The sequence below is a fragment of the Micromys minutus genome (assembly GCF_963924665.1).
Source record: "Micromys minutus genome assembly, chromosome: 1".
NCBI classification, from domain to species: Eukaryota; Metazoa; Chordata; class Mammalia; order Rodentia; family Muridae; genus Micromys; species Micromys minutus.
In genome coordinates, this window is record NC_137969.1 from 228,577,517 (window position 1) to 228,596,718 (window position 19,202).

The 19,202-nt window shown below is 42.9% G+C and overlaps 1 protein-coding gene across 1 annotated transcript in view; it reads left to right on the forward strand.

The window, feature by feature from the left end:
* LIN52 (lin-52 DREAM MuvB core complex component) overlaps positions 1-12,455 on the forward strand; it is a 75,220-nt gene extending 62,765 nt beyond the window's left edge. The window contains exon 6 of the mRNA XM_080920127.1: positions 10,593-12,455. Coding sequence (XP_080776253.1) covers positions 10,593-10,648 — 56 coding nt within the window. The 3' untranslated portion in view covers positions 10,649-12,455. The remainder of the gene's footprint in view (positions 1-10,592) is intronic.
* Positions 12,456-19,202: the final 6,747 nt, after the last annotated feature.

Here is a 19,202-nt window from a genome sequence, read left to right on the forward strand (position 1 = left end):
ATATTATGTTTTATTGACACTAGTCTAGTCCATTTTAATCTTCCCTAGAACAGGTGCACCTGAATGCCACACACACACACACATACACACACACACACACACACACACACACACACACACACACACACCTGTCCAGGTTTTTTTTGTAAGCATATATACTGTAAATCTGTTCAAGTTTAAATGAAGATTAATGTGTTTGTGTGCTATCAGCCTTCTTCAAAATAAAGTACTAATTGCTTTTCTCTTTATCCTTCTGAGTACTTATTTGACTTCCCTGAAATTCACTTCAAAAAAGACTGCAGAAAAATACTTAAGTTGTTTTCTTCTCCTTTCATTTTTTTGTCAGTTATCAGAGTATAATATCATAATGTTTGTATTCTATAACTGGCAGAAGTATTTGTTTTGATTTTTTATTAAGGTGCTGTTTAAATTTGTTACTGATTAAAAACTCAAATATACATGCTTGGTTTATTCAATAATACTTACATAGGAAAGTAAAGAGCCTATAGAGATGGCTTAGAAGTTAGGAGCACTTACTAAGCATGTAGAGGACCTGGATTCAGTTCCCAGTACCCACACGGTGCCTCATGACCATCTGTAACTCCAGTTCTAAGGGATCCAACATAATCTAACGTCTGAGGGCACTAGGTATACCCATACATACATGCATGCATACATACATACATACATGCACACACACACATACACACATACATACATGAAAAACTCATATATATATAAGAAATTTTAAAATCTTTAAAAAGAAGAGGAAACATACCTATTACCCAAGCTAACGAAAGCAATTTTAGTATCTATTTTTATTTACTGAGAGCTCTGCCTTTAAAATTCCTTAGCACAAATATTCTCTAGCTTCTTAAAATTATATATCAAGTGTTTATTTATTTTTAAATATTTTAAAATTCTGTATGCAAGGTACTTTACAAATGTCTATTGAATTAAGTACAGTGGCCAAAACATTGTGCAGGGCTCTGTAGATGCCATAAAGTTAGCCCTTAGGAAGACACATGGTCTTTATGTGTGTAATTTGTTATTTTTCTATTTTCTTGCACCAGCAATTGCCAAACATATGAGGTATGTGGGACCTGCCTGCCTGCCTGTCTTTTTGTCTCTGTCCATGCATTTGAGCAAGTCTTGAAATCTTCAAATAATACAGTGAGGTGCAGAGCAGCCTCAGTTTATAGATGGAATAGCTGATGCACAGAGAAGCTGCATGACTTCTGCAAACGCCATTTATAAAGTTCTAGATTTGTGGCCAGGTTTTGAATCTTGTGCAATCAAAGGTTTTCTGTTGTGTTTTAAAAAACTTCTATCAGGCAACAGAAAATTTATAGGAAGTAGTGTTATAGTCTTCCTGCTAGTGTTTTAAGTAAATGCCATAATATTGTCCAGTGGCTGTATGTAAAATTCGTTGACATATATTTTCATTGACATCTTAAACTGGAACTACTTTCAGTTAAAACTTCAGTTATAAATTTATTAAAAGCCACGTCTAACAGCATTAAAACAAAATTATATTTTCTGTGTAAAGACTTCTCCAATAGCCATGGCATCCTTGTGGCATGAAGGAAGACAGCATCTCATGTCTCTGCAAGTCATGTACATGGTGTTACTGCAGAGAAAAGCAGTGGTGTGAATATCTGCTCACGGTTCTACACAGTTGACATATCTGTGCCTCAGTGTTTGCTTGATTTTTCAGTTTCACGAGCAAGATTTTTATTTTTTAAAGTTACATATTTCTGTGCTTTGTACTCAATATCAAATCTGTATTCTTAGGTTGTAGGGTTCCATTAAAATAAATAAATAATTTCAGCACCCCCCCCCCATGCTCATTTTGTATAATATGGTAATGATATCTCCTCAGCAGTAATTACGGGTCATCTTCATTTCTTTCATCTTTGCCTGTTCTGATGGCTTCATTCCTTTGACGGGAAAGATTTGGCTCTGGGTGCTATGATTATTTTGTTAAGCATTATTCGAATAGACAGGAGTGAGAGAAATTAATCAATCCAAATGCAATTAGCATCATGTTTAACCCAGTGATGGACGTCTCAAGGTGAAACAGCCAGGGGAGTTTCAGACATTATTATTCAATCTAGTGGTTCTTATCTAAATTATAATCAAGAGAGGTTTTATTGGCTTCTCAGTGTGAGGATGTAACTCTTTCCCTGCCCTGGGGGTCACGAAGGCTGGTCCTTCTTTCTCCCCAGACTTGAGCATTGAGAAGTGGTATGGACCAAGAAGGAAAGTCGTCTGAATATCCAAGTAGTGTAGGATGATCTGTCCTGTGATCTTGGTCTGTTTTCCCTGAGAACAGAGTACAGCATATGAATAAGTTATTCTGAATGTTTTGTGTACAGATGTGATATTTTGACTAATGTTCTTTCTTCACCTTGGACAATCATTATCACTGTTTTTACTTTATGAGTGAGATTAGTATCTGTTTGAAGCTCCTAGACTTAGGTCATCATGTTTTATGGGGATATATTACTATACAAATGCCTGAAGCATTCTGCACAAATATTTGAGTATGTTTAATAAGAGTTCTAACCCCCCCCCCCGACTAATAGTTCATTATGTTGATCTCACTGTTTTTCCACACAGTTGAGCTTGAGAGGAACCTTGAGCAGAATATGGTGGCACCCCTATAAACCCACAGGCACACAGGAGTCAGAGGCAGGAGAACCAAGAGTTGGTCATCTTTGGCTCTTGGCTGCTACATAGAAAGTTGGAGACCAGCCAAGCCTATATGAGACCCTGTAGAGAAAAGTGAGTGCTGGAGATCCAGCTTAGTGTGTGCACTCATGATCCCAGCACGGACTACATGAGGCCTGATCTGAAATACATGCTATGGCACTTGGCTCTCATTTCTGGAATGCAAACGTTTAAAGTTTTTTTTGTTGTCTGGGAAAAGAAGGATAAGATTGTATGTTTGAAATCTAGTCTTGCTTTGCTCTTAAAAGAGTTCTGAGCAAGGGGAGACTTCCTGGAGAACATGGGTTCTCTTCACCTGAAGACAGCAGTTTTCAAATGCCTGACAATTAAGATTCTTCTGCATCTGCCTTCAATCTGCAGGCATCATGGCTGACACTTCTCATATTTTATGTTCCTGCTTGGTGTTTTATATTCTGAAAATAAATCTGTTGGCTGGATATTTCCGTTCTTTTTTCCCTCCTTCTGCTATGAAACACTATTAAAATTATTTTCCGTATTGGAACTGTCCAAATTTGTTTACCTGTTCATCAAGTCCTGACTTTCCTCTCTGCTATTACTTCTTGGATTAAACTTAGGTTATTGATCACTTGGCGTTTGTCTCTGTCCAGAGGACTCTCACACTGAGCTAGCGCTTAATGAAGAATCTCAGGCTGGCAAGCTACCTTGGGCCTCCTCTGCTGCATACCATTACAGCAGGAAAACTTTCCAATTCCCAGAAACTAAAATCAGCATTACAAATCACCTTGGCATCTGTTTTCCTACTGCACCAAAATATCTGTTAATACCTGGCTTCACCTCCAAGGCAGCAGGCTTTTCAAAAACACTGTCTTCAGAAAGCACATGATACACAGTAGGCCTGCTCTGACTGACTTTATTGATGAGCCATGCCCTTCCTGCTTCCTGTATAGCTCACACTGGCTGTCCATAAGTAGACTCTCTCTTATCATAGCAGTCAGAGATCAGTCAAGGTTTCAAGTGTAAAACAAGAATTAGTAAGAATAATACTACGTATCTACAAAATATCTTTGCAAAGCTAGTTAAATAAACAGTCTTTTGGCACATTGAGTTAAGCTAAATTGGCCAGGCTTTTATTTGTTCCTTTCTGTTCTGGGTAAATCTTAGTATATTTAAAGAAGGTGGCTGTCTCTAATACCTGGCATGATTCCAGTAGGGATTGTAGAAGTTTGGTTGTATGTGAGTACACTATTGCTGTCTTCAGACACATCAGAAGAGAGCATTGGATTCCATTACAGATGGTTGTGAACCTTCATGTGGGTGCTGGGAATTGAACTCAGGACCTCTGGAAGGGCAGTCAGTGCTCCTAACTGCTGAACCATCTCTCCAGTGCTAAAGTTTGGTTTTGTTTTGTTTTCTATTCTTATTATGATAGAAGAGATGGAATCAAAATATGACAGCTAAGAACATGAAACTTTCAAGAAAGAGCCTTCAGCACCCTGATTTTGCCAGGAATATTCTAGCCCTTCTTTGACTTTGGGGGAGTTGTAAAGTGGGCCCTGTAGTATAACTGGACCCTTCTCAGGATTCTTGGAGTCATCCATAAGACCATCAGAGGTCACCAACAACTTTGCTTGACAGACTTGCTCCCAGCAGGGTCCAACCTTCCAGACTTCTTGTGCCATCCACACACAAGGTGTCCCTGTTACTATTTTACAGTTGAAGATCTTTTAAGGATAATAGAAGCCAGGGAGATGGCTCAGCAATTAAGAGAACTTGTTTCTCATGCAGAGGACAAAGGTTTGATTCCCAACACCCACATGGTGATCTATAACTACCCATAAATTCAATCCCAGGAGATCTGATGACCTCTTGTGACCTCCATGGGCATCAGACATGGAGAACAAATGGATATGCAGGCAAACTCACATAAAATAAGATGAATAAAAGTAAGTTTAAGATGGTGGCACACATCTTTATAATCCAGCACTCGGGAGGCAGAAGCAGGCAGATCTCTGTGAGTTCAAAGCCAGCTTGGTCTACAGAGTGACTTCCAGAACAGTCAGTACTACATAGAGAAACCCAGTCTCGAACAAAAACAAACAAAAAAATAAAGGTTTGTTTTAAAAAGAACAAGAGATGATGAGCTTTCTTTTTACCAGGCCTTACATATGTTTGTTTATCTAGTATAGACATGGTCCTCTTTGTTGGTGGACCACTAAGGAAACTCCAATATTTGCCAGGGCTGACCAGAAACCTAGGGAAGGAGTTCTGACTGAGAACAACGGTCACATGAGTTTGAAGGTGGTACAACAGTATGTTTCTATGGTGCAGCTGAAGACTGAAGCACAAGAAAGACATGGTGACAGTAGGTAGCACTTATGAATGCCTGTGTGACCTTTGCACTATTAATCCTACCTTGAACAATAAAGGAATAGGAATCTGAAGCTCCAAGAGCTAGAATGGGGGCTTGCTCTCAGGGGTTCAGATTCAAGGTAGAGCTGAGTTTGAAGTCTAAGGCTGCTGACTGAATGCCCTGTCACAGTTTAGGATGTCTTTTTTGTTTTCTTAGCTGCTCATAGGAGAACCTCCTAAAAGCTGCTGGCTGTTACTCTTTTGTGTGAGGAAAAAACTAGAGGAATAGGGAATAACTCTTCTCTGCCTTGTAAGTGTTTTTAATTACAGTGCAGCACCAAAATATTTAATGTAGATTGAAATTGAAATCCCAACATTTTATGAGTTTCTTCTATTTCATTAAAAAGTTACTTAGTCTTTACTACATTGTTCCCTACATAAAAGTCAAGCAGAATTTTATCAGGCAATTGACTCAAAGTTATAATCTGAAAAATCTTTCTGTAATGAAACCCATATGTCATGGACAAAAGGTACAAAGCTCTGGCAGAGAGGGCTGGTCTCGAGAAATTCTGCACCCAATCTCGTTAACCAGGGGTCTCTGGTAATCCCTCATTCTCGCTGGTAAGAAATCAATCTGTACTACTGAATCTTTTCTCCCAGCCACCAGAAAATTTACTGCAGAGTAGGCAGTTTGGGGCTAGGCGTTTTGGAGCGGGAACTAGAGAAAAGGCTAACCTGAAGCTGGAGGAATTGAAGGATCTAAGGAAGAGATTATATTAACCCCACACCTCTTTCAGAGTGAGGAGGATAGCGGCTTCCCTTCAGCCATGACCTCTCTAAGTATACCCAGGTATTTATGGCTGCCATGAACCTGACAGCCTGAGAGAAACTACAAAAGGGGATTGAAGCAACATAAACCTGAGAGTTGATTGTGGGGCAGCCCATTGCTGGCTTTCTGTCTGCATATCCAAGCGGCCTCCTCCCCACCCTCTGCAGCAGTGCTGATGACCCTGCAGTGAAAGTCTCTGTTGTGCTTTTCCTACTCTGTTATCTCTGCTCTATCTAGAAAGGCCTGTCAATCATGGTATGACATAGTGCCATGCTTCTCATTTGCACATCACATATTCTGGTGGCTGATGACCAGTGGGCGGGCCCCTCTTACATAGTTATTAGAATAGTAGTAGTGTTGCCTTCTTATTCGAGCTGTTAGTTCTAGACGATAGATCCCAAAGCAGAAATAGCAAATTTTTACCAACTAGATAAAACTCTCCTATCCACTTTTGTGTTCATCTTTTCTCCTCTCCTTTCCTTATATATGTGTAGTGCCAAATATCAAACCTGTTAGGCAAAAATCTGCCATTGAGATATATCCCTAGTTCTTAGGATTGCTTCTTTTGTGTGTGGAATATGTGTGTGTAAATGTGGGGGTGTGTGTGTAACCCAGAGGAGAACCTCAGGTGTTCTTTCTCAGGTGTGTCCAACTTATTTTATTAGACAAGTCTCATTGGCCTGAAACTCAGATAAGGCCAGACTGGTTGACCTGCCAGCCCCAAACCTCTACCTGTTTAACCCCTTGCACTGGGATTACAAGTGTGCACCCCCACACCCAGCTTTTCTAAGTGGGGTCTGAGGACCAAACTCAGGTCCCCATGCTCATACAGCAAGACCTTGGCAGACTGTTTCATCAGTTAGGACACACTGTAGGAGTTGGGAAGAACTAAGAGAAAGTGGAGGAACCAGAAGTGCCAAGCTCAAGAACCTTGACTGTTCTATCCAGAGAAAAACAAGCTGTAACTACTGGGAAGAAGAAAGAGGGGGTGGAGTGAAGCAGGAGACAGACAGCAGCTAGCTTCCTCTTCCCTGAAAGCAAACAGCAACTCTGAAGGCTCTTACCAAGAGAGAGTTGAAATTCTTTGGTAAAAACACATTAGCAAAATAGATTTACATATATAACCCATCTTAGAATGTGTGTGTGTGTGTGTGTGTGTGTGTGTATGTGTGTGTGTGTGTGTGTAAGGAATATGGAACAGTAGCAGAAGGCTGTCTTCTTACTCCTAATGGGATTTTGTAACAGCATGTTCGAGTTTGTTTCAGAAGTCAAAAATGAACAGATGTTGGTATAAATTACCTCTGTGTCTGATGCCTTGCAAATTAAAAGCGCGGTTGGCATCACTAAACAATTTCACTAGGTTTGGGGGGGTGCAGTGTGCGGGTGGTGATTATTGTCAAAGGTTGGATAAGAATCTTCACACTGTAACAGATCAAGAGAGCAAGGATAAAAAACAAGGAATAAAATAGAGCTATATGAATTCATCAGAAATGTTAACGTTCCTGGCGACAAGTGAACAGGAGGGCACTTGCTCTGGAGCAGGCCCTGACCCATAGCAATTTCCCTGTGCACAGAAAGGGGTTGGTGCTTAGGATGTGATTTATAGGACGTGGCCCTCTTTTAGGGAGCGGCTATGTCATGCATTCGTATATCTCCTATATGGGACTGGCAAGAAGGGAAACTTTCTCCCCTCCCATGTAGAAGATGATGTCTTTTGAATTACTTGTACTTTTATGGTGGTTTTCTGCAGCTCTGTGTACTTGGATTAGGTGGAAGGGGAGGAATGATTGAGTGGAAAGGGAGCTGTTAAGGAGAATTGGTTAAACTCAAGGAAAACCTACCACTGAGAGACTTCAGGATCTCTGCCCATTTTCCCCTTTAAATAACTCAAGTCCTCAAATATTTGAATCTTTTTAAAATTCTAAGTCTAAACATATCTAGGTCATTCTTTCATCTTAGGGGCATCTTTAAGAACAAGCTGAAGAGATGGCTCGGTGCTTAAGAACACTTTCTGCTCTCACACTGAATCTGGGTTCAGTTTCAAGCACCTACATAGCAGCTTATAACCATCTGCAACAAAAGCTCCAGGAAATCTGATGTCCTCTTCTGTTCTCTGCAGGCACTTAAATATGCACACATGCAGGCAAACCACACATTTGCATAAATAAACACCAATCCCTTTTTAAATAGCAGTGAAGAATTGGGAGGTCTCAAGGATCACAGATAGAAATCACCAATGAAATCAGGACATAGACAGGGTTCAACCAGGGGAGTTATTACCCATATCTGGGTTCCAGACTTGCTCAAGGCCATGTTGCAGGCTGGTTTGATGCTGTTTGGGTCTAAAGTTCCTATACGTTACACTCAAGAGTAGGCATTTGACCTGTGTAGCTACTCTACCTAAAAGTGTAAGTAAATTTGTAAAGGATTGGGTTAAGGGTAAAGATTCCAGTCATTGGACTTTCTGAGGTTTCTGACCTCTCTTATCATTCACTCATTCACTCAGAAACTGTGGGGGTGACAACACATTTGTTCCTTGTTAGAGTGGAACAACTGATGTTCCTCTGTATAAATGATTGTGTCGGTGATCACCACTAAACTGATAATATCCAAGAGGAGAAGGTAGAGCAGATTTGCTCTGCCCACTGTCTGTCCTACAGACACAGGAGGAGGCATGCACCACCATGTTTGGTTTATGAAGTGCTAGCAAGCAGTGTACCGTCTGAGCTGCATCCTCAGCCCCAAATCCTATCTGTAGTCTCTATTTAAATACAGAAAGTCCCTGCTGTCTCCCCATGGATAAGTAGGTAATTTGCACTCAACTGGACTAGTCCTTGACCCCTGATCTCCATTAATTTGGCATCACTTCCTTCAAATGGCTCAGCTAGTAAGGGGACTTGCTGCCAAGCCCATGATCTGAATTCAGTCCCGTAAGCCCGTGATGAAAGAGAGACCTAAACCTGTCTATTATTGTTTTACTGGGCATGAAAGGTAGTACAAGCCTTTAATCTCAGCATTTGGAAGGCAGAGGCAAGTGGGTCTCTGAGTCTGAGGTCAGTCTGGTCTATGGATTGAGTTCCAGGCCGAACAAGTCTACATAGAGACCTCATCTCAAGAAAAATAAAAAATAAAAATAAGAGATTATTTCCTTACAGAAATAAACAAAAACCCACTTTTTAAAACCATACCATATGTAGAGTTCATTGAAAGCCACTGGCCACTATAACTGACTGGAAAGGAAACACTTGCTGAGGCCCTGCCTGTTCTTCTGTGTATGTTTGTGTGATCAGCATTTATTCAGTAAGCCTGCCCTCCATCCTGACATTTGAATTTGAGGAAGATATGTATAAAACTTGTGTGTATCCACCAAGGAAAGGTTCGATTTTTACCCCTGCAGGGTTGGGGACACTGAGGGAAGAATAGACTGATAACACAGCAAGCCTCCCTGTGATAACAGACTGCACATATACAGAACAGGCTAGTTATTGAACCTAGGGCCTGCTACACCCTAGGTATTCGAGAATTGATTTTGATTAGAATGGAGGCTCTATCCAGCATCATTTGCTTTGCCCTAGGTAAAACCAACAAGGTCAGAGCAAATGTCCCTTTTTTACTACAGGTACTTCTCCCAGCTACTTCCTTTCTTTGGCCAAGATGGGCATGTTCTCTTTTTTTTTTTTTTTTTGAGGCCATGGGATACCACCTGCCCTGTGTCCACTACATAGTTCTGGACGACTTCTTGATTCTCAGCCTAGCCATGAGAAGCTTTCAGAACTGTTAACAACACTTAAGGTCTAAAATGATGACTTTGTGGAATGAAGATGGGGTGATGGGGGATCAGGGGAATCCATTACACATGCTTATTGAAATTTTGTTTGACAGAACTGTACTAGGGGCTTCTAGAGCGCCCCTCTTGTAACTGGGGAAGGTTTTACTTTTACTTTGGAGCCTTACATGTAGGAAAGTAGCTGAATAAACCTAGTGGTAACTGAGTTTCAAAGATTGATGGTGCTGAAAGGCAGAGAAAGACACATAAACCTTGCCTGGCTATATTAAATACCTACGGACTGACAATGCCAAGAGAAAGAAGACCAAAGCTCTATAAACTCTGCTTTATTGCCCCATCCCAGATGAACTGCACTGAGGGAATATAAACACTGTAATATCACAGCACATAGGGCCCCACGGCTCTGAAGTGAGGTGCATGATCACTGATTTTGAGTTTTTAAATGTGCAAGGAACAACAGTTCAGAGAAGATTGTAATCTTGGTTGGATTTGAGCCTTCCAGAACAAACCTCATAAGATAGTAGACATGGGTGTTAGAGAAATATAGGGACTCACACCCTTACTGGGAATCCCTGGTGATTTTTGTTAGAATAGTGGATAGTCTTCCCCAGTTCACTTGTACCTTATAGAGTTGCCAACTTTATACTCGGCATCCAGTTTTAATTGACAGTAGTAGATTGAATTTGTTGAGGTAGCAGTTTGTTATACAATTGATTTAAGCATATGCCAATTCATCTAATTACTAATATGCTTTTTGTATTATATATATATATAAGTGTAGGAGCACATGACAAAGCTGAAGAAGTCAGACTATAACTTTGGAGAAGTGGGTCTCTTGTAACAATCTTCATTTTTTCTTTAAGTTAAATCTTCCTGCGATCCTTTTTTCTATTATAGATTTTCATTGATATTTTGTTTACTTTGTGATTGCAGCCAGAGAGATGACAAGAGGAAAATTTTTGAACATTCTAGAAAAGCCCAAGAAGTAGCAGCTGCTCATGGATTGGTGTTCTGAAGACTGTAACCAAGTTCCCTTCCAAATGCAACTCTGATGCCCACCACATGCTTCCTTGGGAAAGCCTGGAGAATGAGCTTCAGGACTGCCCTTCTCCCCTGCCCCTGGCACCCTGCGCCTCTGAGGACATTTGGTAGCAAGAGGAAAGTCTGTTCTACTCAAGGATCATTGCTGTTTACTGAGTTGGCTTCATCGCTCTGGATATTGCTAACACAAAGGGCCTATCATTCTGAAAGGCAGTTTTCAGAAGCCCTAGGATCGTATAGTTCCTTTGATTCTGTAATGGCAAAGTCAGCAGCAACTTGTTGATTCAGTGGGTTCTGTTGAGTTGTACTTGATAATAAGAACATCAGAGACCAACTACGTCCTGGACCAGACAGTTCACATCCTGACCTGTGAACCCTCCCAAGATCTATGGATTCTGTGACTTCCATTCTGATGGAAACAGAATATTGTTGAAAGGCATATCTGCTTTTTTAAGTCTATACCTCTAATGACACACCCTCAGCACTAACCGGTCCCCACCTCCCAGTCCCACTCGCACATCTGACTCCAGACAAGAGGAACTCTTGCAGTGACTTTCCTGGGATTAGCTGTAGAGGAAATGGCTCATGCTGTGTCACTTTGAGTCCCAGACCTCCAGACCAGTAAAAAAGTAACAGAAGGAACTCTGGGTATTCTGTTACATGTGTAAGTAAAAAAGTGGAAGGGCATGGTTGTGATTGTCCCCACGTGACTGAAAACAGGAAGCTTGACTGACTGGTGTGCTAGAAATGGTAATGGCATTTTTCCCCTCCTTCCTCCTCTCAGCCACCTATCAGATGCTTTGCTTATATGATAAGAACACACCCCATGAAAATGTCCTGGCTTAAATGTAACTCTCACAGATTTTTTGCTAGTTGTATGTGTCTGCTAAAATCTGAAAATCTTGCTCATGGGTAAAATCAATTAGACCTAGTCTCTCACATTTTGAGAAGTACAGCGAGTTCCTTGAACACTGTAGAAAGAAAAGCTGAGGACATTGTCCACTGGGAGTGTGGACACAGGAGAAGTTGTGGTCACCTTTGTGATCTTATATCTGGTAGGGCACAGTACTCTTGGGGTCCACATCAGGTCCTTGACTGTTCCTAACGTTTATGCTTAATGCTGGAATTGATGTTGGATTTTCCCACTCATTAATGGTTTTGATCAACACAATTTTACTTTTTGAAAGGAAAAGGCAATGAAATATACACCACAAAATAGGAATATGAGAAGAGATGTATTCTGCTGGGGTACTCCCTACAAGAGCCAGTTGATTTTAAGCTTAATTCTATAATTGACATTTTTTAATCTCACTAAATGCAGTTAAAGTGAGTGTGTACAGGTGATCGGAAAATAATGCCATAATGTCAATTGTTTTCTTCACTCTGTTTTTGAGAGTTGATGACATCAGGCACTTTTCAGGGTTTGGGGAAATTGAAAAGTCTGTGGAGAATACTGGGCTAGCTCCCCCAAACTAATGCCAGTCTGTAATAGGAAGCCAGGAGTTGGTGTTTTGATCTGCTATGGCCTTCTCCTATCATCCTACTCACCAGCACTTAATTAATGTAAGTAGATGTTTTAGACTTGTGGTATTTATTGTTTTTGTATTGTCATCTTTAGAAATGTTAATGGTGTATTTTTATATTGATAATATAAACTGATACATATAAATATGTATAGTATGTATATGTATTTTAAAATGTTAGAGAATACTTTGTGTATAATGTTGTGTCTTCATAATAAATATGTCCCTTGTATAGGAGGCCAAGTTTTTCTTTAAAGGGCCAGGCTGCATGTTTAAAGCATAGACTTATCAAAAGCACAACTGCGGTGACAAGCCCCACCAGCCATCTTGCCCATTGTTCTTTCTAGAAGCCCTGATGACCCTGATGAAGCTGGGTCTTCCCCCATTGCTCCTCAGCATTCAAGTGCGCCATTCCTGTGACTCTGATCACATACACCTCACACTTCCGCTAATCTGTGGATTCACTGAAATCAGGACAGGGAAATGCAACTGATAAAAACTATTCCACTGTTTCTGCAGTCTCAGAACATCATTTGAGCTACCTACAAGTGCTTTGCAATAAAGTCCGTAATTGCCGGAATTGAGGCATTGCAGGAAGATGGACTGCAGGTTGGAATGGCCAGGTAGGCCAAAGAAGATGGCTCCCAGTTGTCAAATCAGTGGTTTCTTAGCAGCTTAAGCTTGGCCTACCTTATCTCTAAGCATGAAGTCATGTTCTCCACTTCATGTCTTCTCTATCCTTCCAGAAGAGAATCAGGATCACCATATTCCAGAAGCTCCTTAAATGGGCAATCAGAGGTCTCCAAGTTCAGTCCTAAGTTCTGACTTGCCTGTCACTGGCTGTTCATATCTGTTTAGACTTTTGCCACTTTGGACGTGTGCGTCTGTGTCTGAAAAGGCCATTAACCTTCCCACTTTTGGTCTGGCACTTTGTCTTTCAGACCAGGGACCATTGGAGGCTTCAGGTGATACCAGGTGCAACTGCAAGGCCCCTGGTTGGCTCCAGTGCTGGCAGAGCCTGTTAATTAGCACAAGAACACCCCAGTGCTCCATTAGCCTGGCCAAGCATTCGGAACTTCCCCTCCTGGGGCCCCTTCCTCCTAATGAGAGCAGGAGAAGGGCTCTTACAAAACATTGCCTCAGAATAATATTCTGCTTTGTCCCCACTAGTAACCAGGGCTGACAGGATCACTCTGTCCATTTCTCCTCTAATTAGCACAATTCCAGCATGGCCTGAGCCAGCAAATGGAGAAAAGCGATCAGAAACGATCGGACAACCGTACCGAATCACAAACACAAAGAGAGCCATTCCCTGTAATTAGGTGAGACAATCCCTCAGTCCTTTCTCGGCTGGAGTTTGCTGCTAAGACTCTTGCTGTTTGGGTCCCAGAAGCACAAGTTACATATCTCCCTGGGACACTAATAAGCCCCAAATTGTCTTCCGCTTCATACAGCTAGCCAGAGGACAGATGCAGGGAGGAGAGGAGGCAGCTCACTGAGAGCTGGGGTACAGAGTCTCTAAACAAAGCAACTTGTGAGAGGTTCCCAAAGCCCAAAAGGTGCGGGTTGTGGGGCAGAGCAGAGCTGCACTGGGCACAGCCTGGCCTCCATCCCTGGAGCCAGAGTTGGAAGCACTGGAGCCCCGACCTCCCAGGAAGCCCGTTCTGTTCCTCACCTCACTCCTTGACATGGCCTGCAGTGTGACTGTGGTACCACACCTGGGCCTTCAGCGGGGTTCTTACAACCTCGCCAAAGAGAATTTGCACAGAGCCCGTGTGAGAGTCTACCCTGAAGAGCACATGGCCAGCCAGAGGCACCATTCGCTCCTCAGCCCGCTTGTATTTTGGCCCCTTTCACCTTCATGTCTGGCCCTTTCCTTGTGTACTGTCCCCAGTCTCTCTTGGGTGATCTCTTTAAAGAAAACAGAAAAGTAGCGTCTTTGCCAACAAAAGCCATCCTAACTGCCTGCATTCTGTGTGACTTAGAAGTTGGCTGGTGAAGGAAGGTCTGATTCCCCTGGGATTGCAACCCATGTCTAACAGAAATACTTGGGGTGATGCAGCAATGAACAATCACAGCCAGGGATGGGGGTAAGGAGAGTTTCCTTGGGAATCTGAAGCTCAAGTTCTAAACAGAATTGGCTAACAGTTTTTCATATTTATTTTGTTCTATATCAGATATTTTGGGAAGTGACCTCCAATAACCAGAAAGTGTTCGATTAAATAGAATCAAAGGAGCCAAAACTCTCAGAGTGACTGTTTTTTTTCCCATCATCCCTATGTAATAACACCATGGTAACAAGTAATAAGTCCAAATGTGCTAAGTCCCCCACTGTGGCAAATAACACTTCACTGGAATTTACTCACTGGAGTTGTGAGAGGTGAGCAGACAAGTACTTTATGGCAATCAAGCCTAAAAGAACTGAGTCTTATCTCATCACCACATAGGCTCCATGGTATGTGCACGTGAATATATACACACTCAAACACACACATATTCTAAGAAAGTAAATGCAAAAATAACTAAAATTTGCTTTAGCTGGGCAGGATCACAAGTTCAAGGACAGTCTAAGCTGTATAGCAGGACCCTACCTCAAAATAAATCATCCCTTAAGTTTCTAGAGGGGCAGGGATGGTTTGGGAAGTCACCACTTTCTGCCTATTTCCTTAGAACCTTTCCCACTGCAAAGAAACAGCCCAGTAAAATGACACAGACTCAAGTCAGATTGCCAAGGTCCAACTCCTGCTCCGCCATCTTAGGAGTGTGACTATGGGTAGACGAGTTGACCTCTCATCTGCCAGTAAGGTGGATCCAGCGGCCACTAGCTCCTAGAGCAGTTGAAATTAAGTGGGTCGTTGCACAATGTGAGAATCAGTGCAGAGTATATCTCACCATTGTATGATTGTTTGACAGGGACATTAAAGACAGACTTGTGTCTTTTTTTTTTTCTGAGTACATTTGTTAAAATTATTGATGCTTTTGGGGAAAATACGGTAATCCTGGAATAATTAGTATAGAGTAGTATCCCCACCCCTTTCCCACAATCTCCCACTTTCTGAGGTTATCATGAGCAGGTACGCTTGGAAAGTCCAGTCGTTGACTCTGCAGACAATGGCATGAAAGTCCATTTGTGGCTGAGAAGCAGTGGAGGGAAGTATTTCCCATGGTGTTGGCAGGTTTCTCAGGTGACACTGGCTTCCCATGAGTGTCCAATCCTCATGGCGTAGCTTTTCCTCCTGGTGGTTTCTGGGCATCGATGTTATTTAGGTCATTTCCTGCTTTATCCTGTACCCCTGGTCCTCCTTGCTCCCTTCCCAGAGCTGAACAGGCCCCACTGGGGCCTCAGCCTCCTCCACTCTTAGAGTGCAGCCTGGCCTGACCAGCCTGAGGTCTCAGGTCAAATGAGGCTGAAGGTCACATCCTGGTGCCTTCCTAGATGCAGCCAAGCTCCAGGGACAGCCCCTTAGCTCCACACAAAGGAACAGCGGGGAAGAATCAAGTTAGAGGAGTCAGTGCAATTGGGCTTGAATGGAAATAAGAAGCACTGGCTGCAATGGCCAGGGGAGCCTTGGTCAGGCCACAGACGTGTGACCAGCCAAGAGCCAGAAATAGTCTACAGAACATGCAGTGGCTCAGAGGGAACCAAACTCCAGAGTTCTCTATTCGTCCAAGCCTCCTGGCCCCATCTGTCCCTGCTTGTGTGTGTGTGTGTGTGTGTGTGTGATAAAACTGACCAATTCCAGCAAACCTGAGGAATTTGGTCTCCACTTTTCAGTGATGAGATTGCAGGTATACCCTGCTAAGCCTGGATTCTACATGGCTCCCAGGAGTCAAACTCGGGTCCTTGCAAGATGAAGTGTCTAGGGAAGAAGACAGAAAGCATCAGGGCCAGAGACAGGAGAAAAGAGCAGGAAGATAGGCCTTGTCTGGAGATGTGTGTCAGCCACCCCAATCTGGGGCATCAAGCCTTGACACCTGAGTAGGCTCTAGAGGATCCTAAGGAGGTTTGCCCCATTTATCAGTAGAGACAGATGGCATCATGAGACCAGTAGATCCCAAGGTGGCCACATCTGCTCCCTCCTCTGCCAGGATGTGCCGCTCATCTAGTTTACCAAAAACATCCAGCTCAAGTCACAAAGAGGACAACATGGCAGACTTGTGCAACCCTGAGTCCTGCCTGATCATTACCGTAGCTTTCAGCCAGATGAGAGGAGTAGCTGGATCTGATTATCCCTCCAAAAGAAGAGGGGAGCACTCCAGAAGGGCGGCAGAGGCAGTTGTGACTATAGGAGGACTATAGTGCAGGTGACACTCTCCAATATCACCAAAGATTGATGCAAATTGGTTTGGCTCTGACCCTGTCACACCAGGAAGGATAATGATTCCAGCGCAGGCAAGGGAGGGGCACATGGCGGGGGCTGTGAGGATTGGTGGCTCGCTTCACATCTTCATTAATGATCTGAAAGACCGGGGTAAACAGCATGCTAATGAAACCTGCAGATGATTGGTGTTACAAACCCCAGAGAGGACAGGAAAAGCTCACAGCAAGTCCCAGCGAGCTTAGAAATATGGGCAGACGATTGTCAAATGATTCGTCCTGGGAAAATGAAAGTAGACACGTCAAGGAGAAATGATGAAGGTACCTCTGGGGGGGGGGGGCTGCAAGCCTGTAAAACGGAGATGGTGGCAGGGTTGGAAGGTTAAGTAAGGGGACAGAGTGCAAGAAGCATGAAAGAGCTGGCCTTGAGGACCCAGGGACAAACAGCCAGCACTCCTGACCAGAGCTGTGCACCTAAAAGCCACACAGGTTCCACTTGTCCACTAGATGGTGTCAGCTCCTGGTTCCTACAAGGCTGGGCTGTGACCAAACCATGAGCTGACCTTATTTACAAGTAAACCATCAAGGGGTTTGGGGGACTTAGGAGCCGCTGTCACCCATTTGAAGAAGCCATACCTCCTGAGCATATATAGTAAGCTCCCGGGATGAACTTTGGTGTGACTGTCCCTTAGTTTTATTTCCTGAACTGTAATGTCTGCTTCCCTTTTGAGACAACACTGTAGACCTGACTGTCCTAGGATCCAGACATTGGGGAATTGATTCAGCAGTTAAAAGCACTTGCTGCTCTCACGGAGGACCCGAGTTCCGTTCCCAGCACCACATCAGGAGGTTCACAGCCGCCTGCATGTAACCGCAGCTTCAACTGATCTGACGCCCTCTCTAGGGCCTAGGCTCTGTGAGCAACTACATCCACTGGCTTTCATCTATATAGGCATGCATATGCCTACACATGAAATAAATGTTGAAAGGCATATGCCCTGTACTTTGAATCACTTCCCCCCCCCCCAGAGGAACAGAACCAATAAGCCTGTGTGAAACTGATAACGATGAATTCACTTGGTTTGCTGAAACCTCAGCCCAAACAAATTCTTATCCTGAGGCCTAAGAAGACAACTTTTCATTACAATCTGTTTGCTTTCTTCTTTTTTTCTCCTTCTCCTCCATTTTTCATTTTCTCCTTTTCCTCTTTGAGATAGGATCATATCATGTAACCCTGGCTGTCCTGGCACTCACTGTGCATATGGACCAGGCTGGCCTTGAACTCACAGAGATGTGCTGCCTCTGCCTCGTACATGCACACCACCATGTCAGGCTCACATTCTGCCTTATGTGGATGCTAAGAACCAAATTCACAAGAGCAGTACCTTCTCTTAACCACTGAGCCACCTCCCCAGCCTCTTTTCTTTAAAGGAAAACGGGGGAGGGCACCATTTCAAGGGTTCAGTAGTCACACCTGGCTCTTGGCCGCCATGTTTGTCTGTGCAGAAGAAGAAACCAAGTGGACAGGACTAGGCTTCCAGCCCTCATTCATGGCTACTCTGCCTTCATAGTGGGTATTGTCAAGGTTTATGGGTTGGGGGTGAGGGGTTAATTGTAAACTGATTTTTGAAAAGGTAATACATATAAACCATATTTCAGATGAACAAATTATAAAAAATACATCTCCTCCCACTGAGCTACTTGTGGGAACCACACACTGTTATTATATACTTGGCTTTTTTTTTTCCCTATATAATGCATTTTGGATCCTGCTCATATTGGTACATATAGATTCAATAGTAATATACTATATTATGGGGATGCACCATAATTTATTTAGTCAATAATGGACTTTTAGGCAGCTTTTAGTCTTTTCCAACTGGGGTACACAGGGAGGTTCTGCAGGCTGTGTTGTGATGAAGACCTTGCACATACATGTAAATCCTCAGTGTGTGTGGGGAACTCTTAGGTCAAAGGCTACATCTTAATTGTAATGTATATCACTAAATTGCCCCCTTAAAGAGGTTGGAACAAGAAGGCCTTTCCCCACACCCTCACACACTGTTGTGGTTGGGGATGCATATTTCCACACAGTAACACTGGTTCTCCAAGGGAGGGGCTTTCTGTTGCCTCTGACGACTCCAGGGCCCACCTACCCTTAGACTGTCTTCAAGTCTTGTCTTCCCACTGCTGAGGATAATGAACATTCTTTATTATTGTTGTTGTTGTTGTTATTGTTATTATTATTATGTGTAATATGTCAGTGAGCACAGGAAGGTGTTTGCCACAGTTCAAGTGTGGAGGTGGGAGGGACCTTCCAGAATCCGTTCTCTCTCCACCACAGTCTCAGGGATCAAACTTAGGTCATTGGGTTTGCACCCACTGACCCTGTCCGCCTGCCCAATAGGTAACATTTAACTGAGTGACTTACTAGGCCTTGCTTCCCTGTCCCATGAACTGTCTGTGCACAGTAGCTGAATGAGGAACCCAAGGCTTAGAGAGTATAGTTCAACTGTAGTCACAGATTTTAGTGACAGAGCTGGGCTTTAACCTCTGGTAGGCTGTCTTCAAAGCCCAGACTCACTGTGTGAACTCCAAGCTTTCCCATTCTCCTGCTAGCGTCCATTTCTCTCTCGGGTACATTTGCTTAGTTCAACATAC